Source organism: Empidonax traillii, unplaced genomic scaffold (assembly GCF_003031625.1).
Source record: "Empidonax traillii isolate 1590-97213 ecotype Southwest subspecies unplaced genomic scaffold, ASM303162v1 scaffold821:size279169, whole genome shotgun sequence".
Classification (NCBI taxonomy): Eukaryota; Metazoa; Chordata; class Aves; order Passeriformes; family Tyrannidae; genus Empidonax; species Empidonax traillii.
In genome coordinates, this window is record NW_020956014.1 from 234954 (window position 1) to 256528 (window position 21575).

A 21575-nucleotide genomic window follows, 5' to 3' on the forward strand; every position below is an offset into this window, starting at 1 on the left:
TCCTGTGAAATTTGAATTTCCTGTGAAATTGCTCAGAAGATTTCCTGTGAAATTTGATTGAAATTTGTCAAGATTTTTTTTCCTCTTTCAGGTTTACTTTCATTTTAATGTGTATCAATTTTTCTTCCAGCACATTCCTGTTGATGGCAATACAACTGTAAGATCAAGAGCTTAAGGTTAGAGGAGAAATCCTCTTAGATGTGCTTCACACTGTTTGTCTGGCAACCATCCCAAAGAACACCTTGACCTAGGGGGTCAAAAAATCCGTGAGACAGTGTGCTCTGCCTACCTGCTGTGCATCACAGAATCATAGAATGGTTTGGGTTGGAAGGGACTTTAAATATTATCTAGTTAGAACCACCCTGCCATGGCCAGGGACACCTTCCACTAGACCAGGTTGCTCGGAGCCATGTCTTTTAAGAACAGGTGGCAACATTGGAGGGCTGCTTTTATTTTCGTTAGGTCTTTGGGAAGTGAGTTCTGGTGAGGCTTTTTTGATATCAGAAGGGATCCTCTCTCCACACTCCGGTTAATTATCACAAATAATATAGGTTTGAACCTTGATTCATTTTGAAAATCTGCAGATTTTCAAATGTTTGGGTGGAATTAGAGAGGGTCCCTGTCTGTTATTTTAGTCCAGGGGCAAATCTTGGGAAAATCTTAGCATTTCCATAGCATTATGTGTGTTCAGGAACTGCATTCAGGGACTCTGCTTCATCTCTGCTCACTTAAGGTGAGAGCAGTATCATCCTCCACAGAAACTGTCTGAGGCAGGTGATGATACAGTTTGATGAGCTGGAGTTGGGTGTTTCTCTGCCCTCTGTGTTTAATCCAGGTCTTGAAGCACCTCTCATGTGCCCATGAAAATAACAACAGCATAATCATTAATAACAGCAAAAATAACATTACTAAATACTAATTAATATAAATAATAAATAATGTGATGATGGGCTTGTGTGAGGTATGGTTGCAGGGCCGATATTTTTATTGCCAATCCTCTTCTGTCTACCCAAGCCCACTCTGGTGCCTCATGTAAGGCAATCAATCAGTCCTTCCTTGCTCATGTTCTGATCTCGCAGATGGAGTAGGATATAATGTGGAAGGTAGACTGCTTCAAGATTTTCCATTTCCCTGGTCCTGTTCTTGCTCCAGATATCTTCTTAGTCTGAAATTTCAAGTTAAGTCTTGGGACAGGTGGATGGTAAAGATGTAGAGCTGAACTCAGGGCAGGAAGTTAATGGGCAGAGCGTGTTCGAGAGGAAGAGGTAGGGAGAGATCCCTCAAGGCTGGAGATAAAGGATAAGGAGATCTGCCTCATGAAACAGCACATGTATTTATTCTTGGCTCTGCTGTACATCACAGCAGTCTCCAGAAGGCACCAAACTGTTCATTCAACTGTGTATCCATCTGTATTACATTAGAATCAGATCTGATGTGGGGAGAGAAGCAATGTCCACATTGGATCCTTCACTGGAGAGAAGAGGGAAGGCCTGGTCCTGCAGCCCATGGTTAAAGCTGCAAGCTGGACTTGCTTTGAGTGTGAGCAATATTTATTTCTGCTCAGAAACCTACAGAATTGTTGCATTTGTTGTCAGATATTTTTGTGACAATGCTGTAAACAAGACAGTTCTTAAATTGCGTTTCCTAATCTTTTCACTCCCAGTAGGTCTGAGAAATGCTTTATGAAGTCATTTATATTTATGAAGTCATGATATTACACTGTGTACATAATTAAAGGCTGTGTGTAGACAGGTTTTTCTCACTTCTCTTTAAAACTAGTATTAGATAGAGAGTGAAGCTGTTCAGTGCACTGATCACATCCAAGGGTGTTATTAGTATGCTGAAGAGCATATGATGTTTTATACAGTCATCAAGACCTTGAGCTTCATCTTAAGGCTGGATACCAGAGGTTTGCCACACTTTTTGTACTGACTTCCATGTAAATGCTGCTTGATGCACGTTCATTTTCCACACAGTGTTGCAGACGTTTTCAGAGGAAGGGAGGGAGAAGCTGTGAAAGAAGTGAATTGTCCAGCCTGTGGTCAGTTGATCCTCATTAATTTTTATCTAAAAATCTTTCATCTTTCTTTGAGATGTGGAATGGAGAGATCCCAATTTCTCTTACAAACGTGCCTTTTGATAACATAACCATGTGAGAGTCTGAAGGTGTGAGGACATTTTAGCTACAGGTTGGTTGAATCCTCTCTTTTCCCCATGGGATCTTCCCTCAGGACCTTGGGCCTGCAGCTGCCCCACACTGTGATACTTCTGGGGACCACGTAAACCAGCAGGTCTTGGGAAGAATGGACTCAGGAGCATCATCGATTAGTTCACCTCAGCTGTCTCAAATTGTTCACCCCTTGCTCCAGCGCTGCCCTTTCCAGCCCCCAGGTCTGTCTTTTGGCTTTTTGGATGCCATATATAGAGGAGCAGAAACATTTGTCTGCTCAAAGCCACGATGAAAGCTGCGAGAGCTTTCAGGCACTCTACTTGGGAGCCATTGCTTGCTGGCACAGGTGCTGTCTGCTGCTGCTGTTCCTTATATTTGTGGGTTTAATTTTAGCTTGCCTCACAAACATGGGTACTTACCAGCTGCTCATATTAACAGGCGGTTGCTTGTGTTATAGAGTTCACCTTTCTGCATGGCTGGTCTGGGGTTTGGCCCCAAATGGAGGATCACCATGATTTAGTTAGGAGAGGTTATGCCATAATGCATAGCTGAGACACTGATTTGGCACCCTTGAAAGCTTTGTCAACTAGAACTACTTGAGTAACACTTTACAAGTTCTGCTGTGAGTTAAAAGCACAAGCAGGTGATAGTTGCAGATAAATAGCTCATCAGACCCACTTCTCCGGAGAAACTCTTCAAAGGCAGCAGCAGTGACCTGCAGCCCTGTCTTACTGGAGGCTGGCAAGTCCTCCATGATAAATAATTTTGAGTCTGAGGCAGCTCTGGCAAAACCCAGAGTCCTTTTGTACCACCACAGATGAGTCAGAGCTCTGGTGAGTTGTACTGGAAAGAGTGCAGAGTGACCGGCGCTGCTTCCCTCCTTCCAGGAGGCCAAAAGGAGATCATGGAAAGCTGCAGCTGAACAGCTTCTGCATGTTAATGGGCATGGCCAGGATTTTACAGTAGTGATTTCCAAAACAGCAGGAACCCAACCCTCAATGAAGCTGAAGCTGGTTTCAGTGCCCAAACCCTTTTTGCAAATCCGAGCTGCAAACTTTGGGTGGTTTGAAGTTGGCGTTTTGGCTCTCGGAAGTGGATCTTGCTGAGCCAAACAGATTGAGCCCCTGTCCAATTGCATGCAAATCACACATCAACAGCCTCACGTGGCACCAGCCTCCTGCTTCATGCATATTCAGTGTGCATTGCTCAGAATTGTGCCATTGTAGTGGGGTCTGGGCAGCGCCGTGCACACACTCACACACCACCAGCAACACGCCTGGTGCTTGCAGGACCTTGCATCACACTTGGACCTTATTCTTTCCCTACAGATTGACCAAAGCACTTAATTATTATGTCATCGACCCACGCTGTGAGGGATCCCCTGTCCCTTAATTTATCTGGGGAATGCTGTACCCACCTAAGAGCTGGGCTCAAAGCCTGTCTCAGCCCGGGGCCAGCATGTGCTGGTGAATGTCTCTGCAGAGGAGTGTGTGTGTGAAAGCTGCAGCTCCAGCTCAGCTCCTGGCCCTGTCATCCTCATACCCACTGCGTCCCCATGTGCTGGGGAGGCTGGTCTGAGCCTGGGTGGTTGTCTTCAGGGTGCCAGGGAAGGGGTGCAGGCAGGAACACGCAGCTGCAACCATGTTTAGTGACCTGTTGAGGGGCAGTAAACTCCTGGAGTCAGCAGGTGTTTAAAGGAGTTGTTTGGTATCTTAATCATAATCTTAATCTTTATGTGAATACAGGATGAGGTGAAACTCAAAGGAGATGTGTTCATGTGATGGACAATCTAATCTTTCATTTTCATTCCTGTTCAGAATGCAAAAAAAGGTTTGAAGGGGGTTGATGCGCCCAAATCTCGGTTCACCTGCTGGTGAAGGAGCAAATTTCCCACTCCTTTGATGCTTAGTCTCTATTTATTTACAACACCAGTCACTGATGTAACAGGTACTTTGGCTCTGGTGTAAATGATTACAGGGGAAAACGGCACTCAGAGGAAGCCAGGCAAAGGATCCCAGCTACTGCATTCTGCACCTAGTGCACCTCTGCCTGCTTTATAAGGGAGATTTGTTTATGTCAGGAAATATAGGACAAAAATATGTTTGACTACTTGATTACTGACTAGCTCAAATCTCTGAGGCCTGTCAGCAAAGAAAACAAAAAGTGTTTCCTTAGGGAAGCTCACCAACCATGGCTGGATTCCACAAGTTTCCATGGATTTCTAGCTCTGGACTCTTCTTCTCCCCCTTCCCTGCCCAAGGAGCTGTGAGGATCACCTCCCTCCTGCATCACGTTTTGCAAAGTGGTTTGGCTCACTCCTTTCTCCTTAAGGGAGAGGATGAGGAAGGGCTGCAAGAGCAGCAAATCCCACCCAAACAGCTGGACATGGCAGCATTGCTGCAACTCCCCATCCCTTCAAGGGACATGAGGAGAAGGCAGATGTGCTTCCTGCCCTTGGAAATCCTGAAAGACCAGGCAGGCTGTGGGTAGAGGGAATGTGTTCCCAGGCTGTACCTGGGCTCTGGGACAGGCACGTAAAAATCAGTCAACTCACATCTCCCTTCTCTGTGCTGAGATTTTCCACCTAGCAGTTGGCACATATTCTTTCTGTGCACAGGGGAATATTTGCCTCAGGTCTAAAAGACGCAGGATCCCTCTCTCCCAGATCTCATTTGGCTGGTGAAGGAGGCCAGCTGCCCTTTCATCTGCTCTCTTGCTCATGCACATGTCCCCAGAACTGTGTCATTTGGCCTCTCTCCATCTCGCTCTGACCCTTTCCTTACCTGATACAGCTTAATAAATATCCCAGTTCTTCCATGGCAGGAACAAAACAACTTTGAGGATATATACACACACGGTCAAGTCTGTCTTGAGTAACTCAGGATCTTCCTTTTTGAAAGGAATGAGAAAATGCATCTTGGAATCTCTCTGCATGAGAATACAGCCTGTCTGCAGGAGGATGAGTTGGAAGATCAGAGCCTTAGTTGCTCATTTTGGGTCTTATCATTAATTGGGATTGACTCAGGGAGCTCTGCTGGAGTGAGTTTTGTTATTTGTTGGCTCAGCTCTCATTTGTCTGCCTCTCTGCTGCCTGTGTCCCAGGGAGTGTTTTCCACTGTTAGGTGGCCTTTTTCTGTCATCAGCAGATGATGTGCCATGTACAGCATCCTGAGCTAGCTCACCTGTGCTTATTTAATTTAATGTGGAGTTTCTGTGGGATAGAAAGTTTAAGTATCCCAAAGTGAGAATTGTGTATATTTCCAATACTGCCCTCTGAACTTTTAAGCACAAAGATGTAAATAATCACAGAATTGAAGAATGCCATGGGTGGGGACACCTTCCACACCTTCGTGTTGCTCATGTTGCCCCATCCAACCTGGCCTTGAACACTTCCAGGGATGGGGAAGCCACAGCTTCTCCGGACAACCTGTTCCAGGGCCTCACCACCCTCATAGTAAATATAATACTTCCTGTTCTCTTTGGTGGTGAAAGCACCCCAGTTGTTGTGCTGCCGAATTTTGCAGCACCTTGACTGAAAAAGAATATGACAGAGTGCCAGAACGTGCCCCTTTTTGTTCTGGATGCCATTTTGTAAGGATAGTTTGCAAGTCTCGTACTGCAGCACCTCAACTCTGTGAGTGGTTTGTGGGGCTCCAGCTGACTGCATCTTTGAAAGCAACAAAAGCTTTGAAAGCAACAAAAGCTTTGAAAAGCAACACCTATACATGTAACAGTAATGAGTAATATACCTCATTGACTCAAGGCAAACAAGCCATGGTGACTCACAATTTCTGGAGATTAGATGATAAGAACTACTAGGCTGTGTTAATTTTGTTTCTTTTTGTATCTGTGACTTTTTTTTTTTTTTTTTTTAAATTTTGTACAGATTGCAGATTTCCTGAATTTACTCTTTGTTCAGAATTATTTGACAGGTGGCATCTCTGAAATCTGTTTGGCTGGTGGTGTGTTCAAGATGTTCATCAGGGCTTGTGCAGTGTGTGAAATTAAAGTTGTTTTGTTTAGATTGTCATGAGCATGTTCTTTGGCTGGATAAAATTCCTCTCAGAAAAAAACTGTCAGTAGAAAGAAATCCAGTTTACCTTTTGAGACTGGATATTCCACAGTCTTTTCAAAGAACTTTGCTTTTATGGTGTCTGTTCCTGATGGTTAGATTGTTTGCTGGAGAGGTTGAAGTAAACTATACAAAGTGGGTGAAAAACCTTGTAAAAATCAGCTTCTTTACAAATGTAAGAATACATTAGTTAAAAATGGGTTTATGCACTTGTTTTGCTGTAAACAACACCCCCCCATGGACCAACTTTCCCCCATGGAAAGTTACATAACAGGCAAGAAGCTTTTTTGGTTTTAATGTTTCTGAGATGGTTGCAATTGAGTAGCAAGAGAGGTTTATTATTCTGTATTTTAAGGCCTCATCTGAAAAATGCCTTCTTACACATGTAACTATTAAGCAGCGGTAAAACCAGGAGTCTTTTCTGTTCTCAAAACTTAGGAAATAACAAAATTATATTGTCAGAACTTTGAATGGGAAAGCGGTTTGTTGTAGCTAGTCCCAAACTCATTCATTTATCAACAACCAAAACTGGAAAATGCTTTGATCAAGCATTTGCCCTTCGGACTTGTGGCAGAAAAACGACCGTGAGTTTCCAGATCGAGTAAGGTAGGTTGAAATCTTCCATACAGCCCTAGCAACAACACAAACCCCAGCTTGCTCTTGCCTTGCTGCTGCAAGAGACCCACCCACCGTGCTGCGGTTGGAGATATTCATCCATCTTATCTAACCCAGGCACAGGCGCAAGGAAAACAAGGATTTCAAGTAGGTCATCGGTCGTAGTTTCCTCGGTGCGTCGCTCCAGCCACTTTGCTGCTTCTGTTGGGGAGTTCCTGTTGATGCTGAAGTGAGCAGGAGCATCTCTCCTCCCTTCACCCCCCTGCAAGGACTCCGAGCATCGCAGTGGCTGTGGTGGCCGCCCTCGATCCCCTGCCAGCTCCCGCCTTTAACGTGTTGGTCTTCTCTCCCCAGCTATCGACCTGTTGTACTGGCGTGACATCAAGCAGACAGGGATCGTGTTTGGCAGCCTCCTGTTGCTGCTCTTCTCCCTGACCCAGTTCAGCGTCGTCAGTGTCGTGGCCTACCTGGCCCTGGCCGGCCTCTCGGCCACCATTAGCTTCAGAATCTACAAATCGGTCCTACAGGCTGTGCAGAAGACGGACGAGGGCCACCCCTTCAAGTGAGTGCTCTGCTGTTGTGGCCCAGGGGCTGTTTGTCTTACAAACGGCCCATTCCCAGTGGCAAATCACATTTCTGTAGCTGCCGCTTTTCTGCCGGATAAAACTCTCTTCTTGCTCACAAAACGGGAGATAATGATATTTTCTGTTGTTCGGTGTCCCAAGAGATGTAAGGCTGTGTTGGCTCAGATCCTGGAGAGAAAAAAAAAACCAACCAAAGAACGCAAAAATTGTCGTCCTCTAAGACATGGGATTTTTTTTCTCTGTAATTCAAAAAGCTCCAGAAAATTTTAAGCAAACAGAGAAAAAGAGTTTCATTAGAGCTAAGTTAATGCAGTGTCTCTGCAAGCAGGAGGAGTATTGTTTCTGGGCAGAATCTTTGGGACCTAGAGGGGAAATTACCTGTATCCTTTCTGTAGCAACACCTTACCTGGGTGACGGTGACGGTGCCAATGCCAGTGCACTCTCCACCCTCCACAGGGTCTGGGGGGTTTGCTCCAAGAGAACAAGTGATCCATTCTCCTCTGCTGTGCCAACTACTTGGTAAAGCAGGTCATGGAACTGGTGTGGTTTTAAAAAACACCCACTGAAAAGAAAGTCTGGTTGGGGTGCTGCCCTTTACTGCTTCACTTGGGTCAGTTCTGAGCTGTCACTCATGGGCGTAGCTCAAAGAGCACAGAAATTTGTGAGGAAACCCCCCCAGACAGGATTTGTGTCCCCCTTTGAGTGGGGTAAAGAGGCAAATCCCATCAAGACCAGGCTCTGCTTGGGGGGAGAGGGTGAACCTGCCTGGGTTTGTAACCAGAGCTGTATTTCTGGCAGAGCCTACTTGGAGATGGAGATGAACCTTTCACAGGACCAGATCCAGAAATACACAGATTGTCTCCAGCTATACGTCAACAGCACAGTCAAAGAGCTGAGGAGACTCTTTCTCGTTCAGGACCTCGTGGATTCTTTAAAAGTAGGATTGCTTTAAATATTTTTAACCCCTCTCTAGAGGATCAATCTACATTTCAAAGAGCTGCTCCCCATGTTGACAGGGTAGTCAGTTTTGTGTAGCTCCAGATATAAAAGTTGCTCTCCTTTTTGATTTAAAAACTGCTTGTTTCCAGCACTTTAGATGTTTGGGTCTCTGCATTTGAATGTATTTATACCTAATACAGGCATTACAAATGTGCAGAACCAGCTTAGCTCCACCACAGTTCTAGAAGCATCTCAGCGTTATGCTTTTTGTTACTTTGCCACAAAATGGTGTTCCCTGATGTTAATCTGGATTTCCTCTACCTGTGGCATTTTCTACTATGGAGGAAGGTCTTTTTTTCATTCCCTGCTGAAATAATTATTGATTTTCAGCCTTACACCCAAGCAGGTGTTTGTCAGAGCAAAAGGAAGATCATTAAGAGAGCAGACATGGGTTAGGCTCCTAAATTAGTAAAAACTTTTCGGAAAATATACCCATCTTTCAGCACCAAGGGTTTTCAGTCCCTGGAATTATCACTTTGGGGCTGTGGTTAACCTGTGTGGGATGACTCCTGCCATCATAAAAATTGGATGCAGAAATCTGCCTGTGCCGTTCTCAGTGCAGAGTCCTACAATGCATGCAATTAAGCCCTAAATATACGTGAAAGATCAGCTAAAAGGGTAAGAAGCCGTGAACAGAATGGAGAATGGGGTTTATACACCCAGAAAAACTACCTAGTTCCTAATGTGCCTTATTTAACAACTACTTTCCACATTAAAAAAGGCTAATGTGCTGTTATATTAGCTAGTTAAGCAATCTAATTCCTTCTTATGCTGACACTGGAGGTGATGTAATGATCCATCTTTAATTTAGTTTGCAGTACTAATGTGGCTGCTGACTTACGTGGGAGCCCTCTTCAATGGCCTGACTCTTCTGATAATGGGTAAAAATCAACATTTCTTTTCAAATCTATTTTTAGCTTGAACTCCCTCGCGATTTCGACTTAGACAAAACAGCCTATCCTCACCGTGCCTTCCCCACAGTTAAACCATCAACATTTATTTCCCTTCCCAGTAAATATTCATTATCCCGTTACACTGTCCCTCCTGACAGAGCTTAATTTGTGGTTTGTGGCTTCGCAGCCACTAGTCCCAGAGCAGCGGGAAATTCCATATTTGGGAGGTTTCAGCAAAGTGCATTTTTAATGCAGAGATCCCTGGTGGATCAGCTGACCAAGTGGCACGATACATGTTTGTCACCGAAGTAGGTCTCTTCTCTGGAGGAATCTGGTCTGCAGGAATATAACAGTGTGCTCTTTTTCTCCTCAGCTGTGGTGTCTATGTTTACTCTCCCCGTTGTATATGACAAGTACCAGGTAGGTCTGCCCTCAACGCTGCAGTTCGGGTGTCTGGGTGGTTCTGCCTTGTTGTTGCCTGGTTGACTTGGTGTCCTTTTGCTCCTTGCAGGCACAGATTGATCAATACTTGGGACTCGTGCGGACCCACATGAACACTGTCGTGGCAAAGTGAGTCCAGCGGCAGACTTGGACAGAAGTCTTGCTGTGAGGTGGTGGTGGCTGAGACCTGGGTGGTCCTGGGGACACCATGTCCTACCAATGATGTCCTCCCCAGACCCTGGAATGTGAGAGGCTGTGGGAGGGCAGATCCCTGTAGGAACACAGCCCTCCTCAGCTGAGTGCAGACTAAGGCAGAGCTGTGACCCTACATCCTTCTCTCCCCTCTCCTGCAGTTTGGGGGAACTGTGGACAGAGGAGCCCAACCAGGGACTGATGTTCATGTAGAAGTCCATACATATATACACACCTGGCCAGGACAAACAGGAAGGAATGAGTTAATTCCCTTCCCCACTGATCAGTTTAAGCCTGGGTTTTTGCATTCAGGGAGTTAATAATAGCATTAGTGAACAAAGTGGGAATTAGAGCACCACGCTGTTACAGCAAGAAAATACCTGGAAGCACCGTGATCTTTAGTGTTTCAAACCCCTGTGGAATGGATGGAGCACCTGGATGAAATTTTTGATGCAGTCTGCTCTAGTTCCCAACGCATTGCCTTTATCAAAAGCTTTTGTGGGATCCCCAAGGGCACAGAGAGAGTCTGAGCATTGCTCTCAAAACCTGAGAATTACTGTAGCAGGATGGCTGGTCTGGAAGGTAGATCCATACATCTCAGCAGTTTTTATCCATGGCTCTGCAAATGCTGGATGCGTAACAGGTACCCAGAGGAAGGTTACAAAATGGTGAGGTACAGAGAGCAAGTGACTCACGAGGAGCTGCTGAGGAAACTGGGGTTATTTAGGCTGGCAAGGAGTGATTTCATAGCAGCCTATAAGTACTTGATGGGAACATAGAAGATGATACAGCCAAACTCTTCTCAGTAGTGGCAGATGTTGCTTATAACAAGGAGCAACAAAATAAATCCAGTTTAGGAGGCTGATGCTGGACATGAGGAGAAATTTTTTCACTAGGAGATTAGGAGTGGAGCAGACTACACAGGGAGGAGCCAAAACCTCCTGTCTTGGAGGTTTTCAAGGTGCAGCAAGACGAAGACACGGCCAACGTGATTTAGCATTGGCAATAGTTCTGCCTCATGTAGGAAGTTGATTCAAAGACTTTCAGGGTCTCTTTGTAGCAAATATTTCTGTTATTCTGCAAAATCCCTCGCCTTGGGCAGGACTAAAAGTTTGTTCTGAAAATTTTCTTTTAGACTTCAGTCCTGGCTTCCAATAGACAATAGACCATGGAGGAATAATGGAGGGAGGGGGGAGAAAATCATTGAGCAAACCCCATGGTTATATGGGCCACCAAAAAACAGGCCTGTAAGAACACCTAGATGGGCATCACTTCTTTTTCTTATTGCACTTTAGTCCACCTGTTGAGACAACACACTGAAGGCGAGCTAGAGATTAACCCTGAATGAGAATCCAAGTGGGGGTCCACTGGGATGACTTCACCATATAATTCTTCTTTTTCTTTTTCTACTTTATTTCTAGGATTCAAGCTAAAATCCCAGGTGCTAAGAGAAAGGCAGAGTAAAGCAGACATCAAGAATTCATCGACCACAGTAGAGAAAAATGGGGAAATCTGGGGTGAAACAGCTCTGTTCTTACACTTTACTGCAAATTTATCATTCTTTTTTTTTTCTCAACACCATAATCTTAGAAACATGAAACTCAGAAGCAGTGCTTTTCCCCTGCTGCTTCTGCACTTAGAATATTTGCAATCACTTGTGTCAAGCACTAAAAGTATAGTAAAGAGAAAAGTGTACTAGATGTGGTTTTTTTGTGTTGCTTATAAAGTGCATGATGGTGAGAGCCTAAATAATATTGACCTCTTTATTTTATTTTATTTTTTTTTTAGTGTTTTTCCTTCTTCTATTGGCATTGCTTCTATAACTTTTAATGTTACATGTGGCTAGGGGCTTTCCTGCTTAGCGCACTTGATGCAATAGTTAAAATTGCTTCTACGTCACTGGGTTGCTGGTTGGATTCATCTTTATTAACTATATAGAATTGTAGACTGATGTTTTAGTGTTTTCCAGCACAAATAAAATAAACAGTAATCGGTACTTATGGTAATCAGTTTTGTATAACTCAAAAAAAAATAAGAAAAAAGGAAAAAAAAAGAAAACAAAACCCAGTACTTTTGTCGTAAATGATTGACAGGCTGATTTACATGTATGGTAACTGGAAAGTTCCAGCATGTTCAATTTATTACGATTTGTATTACATTCTCTGTAGTTCCTAATGGACTTAATTATGGACTCTGAATATTTGCACTTATGTACTTGATACCGAATGCAGAAATAAATGTTACTAAATGTAAAAAGTTCTCCCTCTTGTTGCCACTGGGTTTGTCTTGATGTTTGCAAGCTGGACACATACTGTATAAAAAGGAGCATTTTCTCTTTCTCTCTCTCCCCTGGACATCTGCACACACTTTGCCCTGACCACAATGGTGCAGTCCAACAAGTAGTACCTGCATAGTAGTATGTAGCTCATCCAATATTTTCACTTCCTGATGAGAACACCAATAAAAGAGGTATCTTAGCACATATTTTGGGTTTTTCTGGTGTAGAAAGTATCAGAATAAATGTCTCTTCCTCCATTTGCAGGTTGTGCAAATCATGAGTAGCACACTCTGAAAGCATCAGCACAACACAAAAGACTTTTCGGTTTCCTTATCACCACGTTACTCTCTTATCCACAGCTGTTTTTTGAAAATCTGCTTTAAACTGTGGAATCAACACTGAATCCAGAGGCTGGGAACCAAATAAACATTTACTCTTGCTCAAAGGTGAAGGTTTTTAAAAATCAGCATTTGGTGTTTGAGAACCATCAGATGAGAGAAACAGCTGTTGAGTATTATCCAAAGTGCTTCAAAACAAACAGTTGGTTAAGTGTTTCATTTGTCCATTTGTGGAATACACCTATGCTTTTTTTTTTTTTTTGGCATAATAATGCAAACATCAAAATATTTTCAGCCAAATCGCTGTTTTTCTCTTCTTCTATCACAAAAGTTTTTAGGCAGAATTTTTTTTTCCTACAAAGAACTAGATCTTAAAAAACTTAAACCCAGCTTTTTTAATGTCACGTCTTTCCCTAGATTCATTCATTAATTCACCATCTCAGTTACACGTGGACATGGTGATATCTGTCCTAGGTCAGGCTGCAGTTCTCTTTGGATGTAAAAGCACAATCCAAATGCTCATGAGGGGTTTTTAGAAAGAGTGGTATGGCTGTGGGGCAGTTAATTATTGTGATGACTCTGAAATAACCTTATTTTCATTTAGGCTTTATATTTAAAAGCATTCTTTTTTCATATTTAAAAACACTGGGCCATCTTTTAGATGTCACCTGCAGCTAGACAGGACCATTTTTCCTTAGTGAAAAACTGCCTGCAGCTATACAGGAATACTTTGCCACAATGAAAACCCGAGTGCCTTGAATGGGCAGAAGTTGCTTTTGATCAAATGGAGTAAGTTTGTTCTAGGATGTGCAGTTTGCAACCAGGAGTGAAAATTCAACATGTACTCCCAGCTTTAACTGCCTGAGAGTTCCCTGTGTCTCTGAGGAAGATAGTACAGACCATACAAGCATCCTTGAGGATAAAGATTGACCTTCAGAATTCTTCTTCAGATGAGTATGTGGGCCCTATATGTTCATTTTGAAAATAAGACAATTTAACATCCCATCCCACTGGTCCCAGAAGTGTTTTCTTCCCTCACACCAAGTCATATCCAAGACTGGCCTTTTGCAATGCTGAACCCTAAGCATGGTTTATAGGCTATATCTCCTGCAAAATTGGAAATAAAGCAAAATAAAACCTTCTGGCATAGTACAAATATTCATTAGAGCCTAAATCAATACAGTCCAAGAACTCCATTCTTGTCTCCTCCAGCATCACCCTCTCTTAAACCCCACAGTCCTGCAATCCAAGCCCTCATCACCTTGACTGTTCACACACCTCTCTTAAACCCATACACTTTACTTTTGTCTTTTCTCACATCCCACCTTGACAAGCCAGCTCCCAAATTTCCTCAGAGCCCCTCTGATTTTCCATATATTTGGCAGTAACAACCTGCAAGTGCTGGTGGGTGGAACCAACTGGGAACCCATTCTGGGATGTGGGAAAAACAGAGGGCTTCAGCCAGGGTTTGGCTTGCTCATGTTACCTATGGCCACTGTCTCCTCACTGGGATCACAGCAGCACTTTCTGTGATACCTTTGAATGTGGAATCTTGGAGAAAGCCAAACTCTGCCAACTCCTGGTCCTGCTACACAGCTTGCAGTCACAGAGTCCCTGTGCATAAGGGGAATGAAAGCTTTTGATACCCTGGTAAGTCTTGTTCATAGAGCAGCACCTGGGGAGGGGTTTCACATCCATCTCTTTTGGTTTTCAAACAAGTGAGGGGGAAAATGGCCAACAATGAGCCCTAATTTTTAAAATATTTTAGTGTGATCTCAGTAGGTAGCTGAAAGCAGCAGAATGACACGTTTATGAGCTGAGCTGTTTTCTGAGATGCAGAGGCTGTAAAACCATTTCTGATCTTCATTTACAATCAAAGCAAAGAGCAACAGCAGACAAGCTAGCATAGTAAAATCAGCAAACTTCTGAGGGTTTCTATGCAGGTGAGACCTGGGAAGCAGATTGCTCTGCCTGATTAAAATGCAGAGCAGGGTATTAAACCATCGTTTTCTCTTCAAAATGTTCCTTGCCTGAGGAGCCTGAACATCACAGCACATCACTGGTGATTCAGGAGTCAGCTTGTCCTCCTGGTTCAAAGGCTGCTTTAATGAGATGAGCAAGTGATGGATATTTTGAAGACACCCCCCCCCCCCTAACCAAGTGAGATTGTTCAGGTGGTTGGAGTTAGGTGTGTGCTAAATACCTGGCCCAAGCTGTATCTCTCATCCTCATCTCTGGAGAGTTTGCAAAGTTGATGTTCCCTTTCTGGAGAGAAACGTAAGAGGTCTGTCTCTAAGGTGGATGTCACAGCTGGGAGGCTTGTTTAGATGCAGGGACAGGTACAGACCAGGGCCTTTCCATGGCTGGGAACTGGCTGGCTAATGTAAATACAGCTGCACTTAGATTCTGCTCAACATGGTGCTGCCTGTTTCAAGGAAGCCAGCAGGTCTGCCTGCTGAGCTGACATTTGAAAGCCAGCCCAAATGACTGTGCTAATTTGAGCTGAAACTAGTTTAACTCTGGCTTGGGGATATGAAATCAGGAGTGGCTGGAGTGCTGGCGGGAGACAAAATTTCATTAGAACATCTACATGTGCCTTTTTTTATGCTCTATGGCTTTAAAATATCTTTTCCACGATTTCACTTGTACCTTCCAAGAACTTTATAAGCCTGATCCTAACCTGCTTTCTGTAAAAAAGAGGTTCAGTGGTTATTTAAGACTTCTGTCAGAGCTTTTTATCACTTGAATGTCTGTCCTTGTACCTTGAAATGAATACCCCATTGATGGTTTGATGTGAAATTTGAATACTCTCTAAGATCATTTGTTTTGATTCCCTGCTTCTTGGTGTCTCAGCAGTATTCCACTATTCTTTTAGCCTTTGTATTTGCCTCTGAGCTTTTACTGATTTCTTTTATGCTCCCTCTGCTCTTTAATACTAATCTAGTGATAGTAGGATCATAAAACACATGAGTGTCAGGAAAGTCCTGGAATTGGGAGAAGATAAGAGCGATATAACATTCTGTGAGCAGCTAATCCAGTTAACAGAGAGTCTGCTTCCCCATGGCTTCTGCTGTCTCCCTGCATGTCTTCAGATGGCACCTGGCTCCCATCCCTGTCCTGGTGGGCTATAAGTCAGTCAACTATGAGCTTATCAGCCTTTCCCTCTCCATATGGACCTGGGGAAATGTGTGGCAAGCTTGTGCCCAGCGTTTGCTCAGTGCAGCTTTGAGAAAACCAAGTATGATGTATTTCTTCCTGGCTCCTCTTAATATCTTGTTTTCTTAGGCCCAGAATGAAGAGATGCTCCATTAGGGAGCTTGCCTACAGGCTTCCTGGAATGCTGGGAATGAGGGGAGTGAGGCTGCTGGCATGAGGGAGCCTGCTGAGACTGGCTGGCACGTGCAGCCACTGTGGGACATATGGTATTTGGATAGGGGTGAGGTATGTCCACTGGTAAGAGTCAATAGCTGCAGTGCCTGAAACGGCAGGGGGAATGGGCTCTGTTCCTTCCTGCCAGGTTTCCTTGCTGCTCAGCACCTGCACAGGAGAGAGTGGCAATGCCTTGCTCTCTGACACGGCAGGGGGAAAGATGCTGAGCGTGGGTGGCCCTTCCCCACAGGTGCACAGGGAAATGGGAGATGACTTTTAAGTAGGTAAATGGGCTTGACCTGCTTCTCCCATTTATCTGAGCTGTTGATTTCCTTATCTTTGGTGTTTGCTCCCAAGGGAACAGCCATCTCACTGTCTGTTGGAGCTCCCCTCGTGGTCAGCATCTGATCCAAGTAACTGCCAGCTATCTTCACCGCTTCTGTAGCTCCCCTGGAAAGTGCTAAATCTACAAGTATGACAGCTTTATAATTTGGGGACATCACCATGTGTGTGCAAGGCAAGGCAAGTAACGTGGGTAGACTGTTCTGTCCGGCACTAAAGCAAGCTCTCTGTAGCTGGGATCTGCTCATCTCTGCATTGCCCATGTTCTCATCTTCCCTTTCACTCCTGCTCTGCCTCAGCCCAAGCACTGGGAGATGCTGCAGGGACCAGGGTCGGGATAAGAGGATGGATAGAACTGCACGAGGAGTCTGTCTAAGAAAACTGAAAGACCAAGCACTACTGTGCTGGCATGCTTTCATTGCTTCTCCCTGCTCTCTGCCCCTTAACCAGCAAGTCAGGCTCATTTCTTGTGTTCATTGAATATCAAAGGGTTTCAGCCTCAAAGGTTACAATTTATGCCTCCTCATGGGCCTTTTTGTTTTAGTTGAAAAAATAATTCAGTCCAATGAAACTAATTGTCATTCACAGTAAGGTCCCTCTGCATATATTTCCCTTTATGAGGGAGCTGTAAAGAGGATTTAGATATTTGGGTTTTTTTGTAAAGCCCTCTAATTTAGATGAAGTGATGTAAAGTAGCCCAGACCAATGAAAAAAAAAAAAATCCTGAACCAGAGAATCCCAGAATGCTTTGGGTTGGAAGAGACCTTAAAGACAATCCTGTTCCAACCCACTCCCATGGGCAATGACGCCTTCCACTAGACCAGATTGCTCAAAGCGACTCCAGCCTGTCCTTGAACACTCCCAGGGATGGGGCAGCCACAGCTTCTCTGGGCAACCTGTGCCAGGGCCTCCCCACCCTCACAGCCAAGAATTTCTTCCAAAGATCTAATCTAACCCTGCCCTCTGTCAGATTGAAGCCATTCCCCATTGTCCTGTCACTCCAGGTCCTTGCCCAAAGTCCCTCTCCAGCTCTCTTGGAGCCCCTTTAGGCACTGGAAGGGGCTCTGAGGTCCCCCCGGAGCCTTCTCTTCTTCAGACAGAATAACTGCAGCTCTCTCAATCTGTCTTCACAGCAGAGGTGCTCCAGCCCTCTGGCTATCTTTATCACCTCCTTTGGACGCACTCCAACAGGTCTATGATCTACAGTATCATCAGAAATTACTGTAATGTTTTATAGATGTGACCAAAAAAACCACAAAAAAAAGGATACATAACATTCAGGCAGTGGAGTGACTTGAATAGCAGATGTCTTTACACAAAATATTCTCCATTTGCCAAGTTAGACATGAGGCCTAATTTCATTTCTCTTGATTCCACAGTTGCTTGCTTGGAAAAACCACAATCCACACAATTGTTAGGCTGAGTGAAAAACTATCACTTTTGGCACAGACTGAACATAATTACTGAACCATTATCAGCAGAATTTTGAGGCACTTAATTAGGAAGAGGTGGGCTGTAACCTTCTTAGAAGAACCTGTCTGGGGAAGCACTCCTTTTATTTCTTCTTGGAAAATCCTGAGGTCCTGGAAACCTTCTTCACATTTCCCCCCCCCCAAAAAAAAAACCTAAACAATTTACTGTTTTTCCCAGCTGAAGTATAGAGGTGTGATTATCTACAAAGAGCAAAACCGTCTAAATGTATACTCTAAGTTTTCATGTGGTAGCTTAAAAAAAAAAAAACACTTAAGGACTATAATATTCTGATGCTACTACTGTCACTTTTAAACACCAGACTTTCAGGAAATCAGCTTAAATTTTAATTCTGACATCATCATATAACCAAGAATCCCTCTTCATCTCAAGTGTTTTATCTCGCCCACTTTCCCCGCAGCAATCACAAGTCTGTGACTCACATACTATACCAATAGTGCAAATTAAAAGAAAACGTTGTTCCTGCTGCCATTTAGCCAAAGTACTCCTACAGCTCTCCAGTCACAAGAGACTTGAGTAAGTCTGTCTTCCAGAGGGAAAGGCTGTGGTCCCTGTTATTCAGGATGAATTACAGTCTCATACCTTTAGTTTTACCAAAAGAAAAAAAACAAAACCCAAGCAAAACAAACAAGCAGAGAAGCTGCTCTAGGGTCGTGTGCCTGGAGCTGTGGTATGATGGATCTGGTGCCAGGAGAGAAATTATGAGTGAAGCAGATAAAACATCAATTAATAGAAGATTTTAGGGAGATCTTCAGGGGAAGATGGTAATTGGTAGCTTTAAAACTGAGAGGTCTGTACTGAAGTTTCCCAAATATCAGCCATATTTCAGTTTTTCCCCACATACAATGAAAATAAAGAAGTTACTGAGCTTTGTTAATGATAAGAAGTGGTGAAATATAGGGAGGAGACCATTGAGATGCCATATGGGAAGAAGCTGGATAATCTTGAAGCCCATGAGCAGTAAAAATCAGGTGATGTTTTGCATCACAGGGTTCTGTCCTGGACTGATAACAGAAAATTCCCTGTTAACTAGAAGATTGGTGGTTAGAAACAAATATTGATGAGAAAACTGGTCAAACACAGTGTGAAAGTGCTCAGGGAGGCAGAGAAATGCTGTTAGGGATACCCAAGGGAATGTGAGGGCCATAGCAGGAGTGGAGTCCAGAAGAGTTCAGCTTCATTCCTGTAGCAAACCAAAGACTGGGAAAGGGGGATACCATTGCTCTTTACAAATATACTGGGCATAAAAACCAGGCAGGCTAAAATCTGTTTAGGCTGTTGCCTAATTAAGCTGCTATACGATGACACAGGGAAAAAAAATTGCATTCCAAGGTTTTGATTTGTAAATTAAAATTTATTATTGGTTGGGGAAATTAACACTTGCTCCAAAATAGGAGTTAGAAACAAGCACTCTGAATCTCTGAGTCATTCCAGGTGGGAAATAGATTATGTACAATGCTGAGTGTCTTGTTGATAACTTAAGCAGGTGGCAATTCCCCATGTGAGAACTGAGTTTACAAAAAGTAAGTTTGCAAGAGATGGTTGAAGGGAATCACACGCATTTTCTTTCCCCACAGCAGATATTGCACCAGTGCATTACCCATCAGAGAGTCTCTGTATATTTATCAGGAAAAGGATATTACTCAGATATGGACAGGCAGACCTGCTGAAGTCAGAGAAGCTCTCTCCAGATCACATGAATTCAGAATTTGGCCATTGTCTTTGGGAAGAAAATAATTACCTCTGCCATTTATTATTCATTGGTGGTCTTTGTGACCCCAAGAAGGGTATTCCAGGCTCAGCAGAGGCACCCAGGCACCAGCGATGCCATCCTTAGGCTTGTGACAAACTTTAAAGGCTTCTCAATTCTTATGAACGCAGGTGGGACTTCATGCCTCCTCTTGTTTCCTGAGAGTTAGCAAGATGCTGGGAAGAAAGACTGGTCTGTGTTTGTGAATCGTGTTTGCTCTGACATCATTTCATTCACAGGGAAAAGCGTAACCAGATTGGATTCAGGTTATGATGGATAGGTCGATAGGAATGAGTGCAAACAAACCCAAAGGGGTTTTTTGGCATAAGTAAATAAAAGTGGAAAAAATATACTAGAATTCCCCTCTTAGCTTTCACTCTAATAAACCTGTCAGGAAGCAGATGATAAATGAGAGATGTAAATTTTCATTTACTTTGAACATGCATTTGCTTTATTCACATTCAGACCATGAGTCGTAGGACAAGGAAGGAGAGAGCAGACCCTCCTAGACAAAATTACCTCTGCTTACTCAGGCCTAACCTCCTGGTGGCTCTTTTAGCTGGTGCTCCACTGCCCAGCTCTTCTTACCTTAAGGCTGGGCAGGGATTTGTCTGTCCCCATTTGATGATCATTGCAGCAGCTAAATTTATGTCCGATACAGGGCAGCAATAAATTCCTAGAAGTCTGGGGCCAGAAATCAAAGTATTTCTTAGCCTAAGTGTCCTGCAGCAGTAGTAAAACCATCCCAATTCATGACTTATCCTTTGCCTATGCGCTTTATGTGTCTGTACCTTATTTACCACCCTCATCTTTGACAGGAGTTTGAAAGCAACACCTGCAGATAAGGTTTTATTCGACTTGCAGAGGCAGCATGACAGCGATGGAAAAGGCATGTCTCTAGGAGAGCAGAGAGCCCTGTGGAGGGGCTTTTGTGTAGGAGTCACTAGACATCTTCATTTAGGTGTTAAAGGGCTTGAAGTCCTTTCTAACTCTGCAGAAGTGTTTTAAGTTCTAGCGAAGCCCTGGCTTGAAATACCTGCTGGAAGAAAAAGTTACTATTTCACATCAGAAGTCCTATTTTGAGGCTGTCTGGTTTTTTCCAGGAAAATAAAAGGTTATATAGTTTATAAAGAAAAAGGAAAATTACTATTTTTCTCCTTTAAAGTCTGCAATTCCAGGGATACATTTTTGCAAAGCTCTCTGTGCCGCCACAACAGCAGGACCATAATACATCCAGAAATACCTAGTAAGAATGGGTAAGTTTTCTACCTAAAAATGCTTTATTGTTTAAAAAGAAAACAACCTATAGTTTTTCCTCTTCTACTAGCCCAGGGATTGTTATATTCCCCCAGATAATGGTAAGGGATTACTATTTTTACCCAGATAATGATATTCTGCCTGCAGGGACATGAAGACATCTATTTTTGTGGGTGAACTGGAGATATTTTGCATGTTTATACTGCAGAAGAGCATTACTACAGTCTACAAGGCAGTGGACAGTGATTTCCCTCATCTCTTGCAAACATCAGAAGGAGGGATGGGAGGGTGCTCACCTGGCTTGGGTCCCGTGTGTGTGCCTGACATAAAAGTTTAACAGCAAATCGTTTAACACGTGGCTGTTCTTGGCACAGTTCAATTTCCCAAGCAATTTCTCGGAGTGCTGGCGGTGAAGGATGGCACCACCTTTGCTGATTGTCCCTTGCTGAGCTGTAAATCGATACTGATTGGGAACAAAGGTCTCCAGGAATGGCTTGGCAAGGTGGCAGCAGCCATAAATATGATGTAAAGAAAGGGACCCATCTCCTGTCAAACTGGTGGTCTCCAGAGGAAAGCTACAGAATATTTTCTTGGACTTTTTTAGATAATTAAAAAGAGATGATGATATCCTGCTGATTCTTTGTCTCTACGAGCTTATTTCACACAAAAATAATCAGCAGTGCCACCTGATATTCCCTCATAGAGTCACTGTTGTATCTACCATTTTTAATAAAGGATATTTGTTCTCAGCCCCCTCCTTTTTACCGTGATAAATCTAAATCAC

General features: G+C 43.6%; 1 protein-coding gene across 2 annotated transcripts in view; it reads left to right on the forward strand.

Annotated features, from left to right (window-relative positions):
* RTN1 (reticulon 1) overlaps positions 1–12225 on the forward strand; it is a 119038-nt gene extending 106813 nt beyond the window's left edge. For both annotated transcript variants that reach the window (XM_027901915.1, XM_027901916.1), the window contains 6 exons: positions 7212–7419; positions 8240–8378; positions 9252–9321; positions 9707–9753; positions 9845–9903; positions 11388–12225. In XM_027901915.1, the coding sequence (XP_027757716.1) occupies positions 7212–7419; positions 8240–8378; positions 9252–9321; positions 9707–9753; positions 9845–9903; positions 11388–11430 (566 nt within the window). In that variant the 3' untranslated portion in view covers positions 11431–12225. The remainder of the gene's footprint in view (positions 1–7211; positions 7420–8239; positions 8379–9251; positions 9322–9706; positions 9754–9844; positions 9904–11387) is intronic.
* Positions 12226–21575: the final 9350 nt, after the last annotated feature.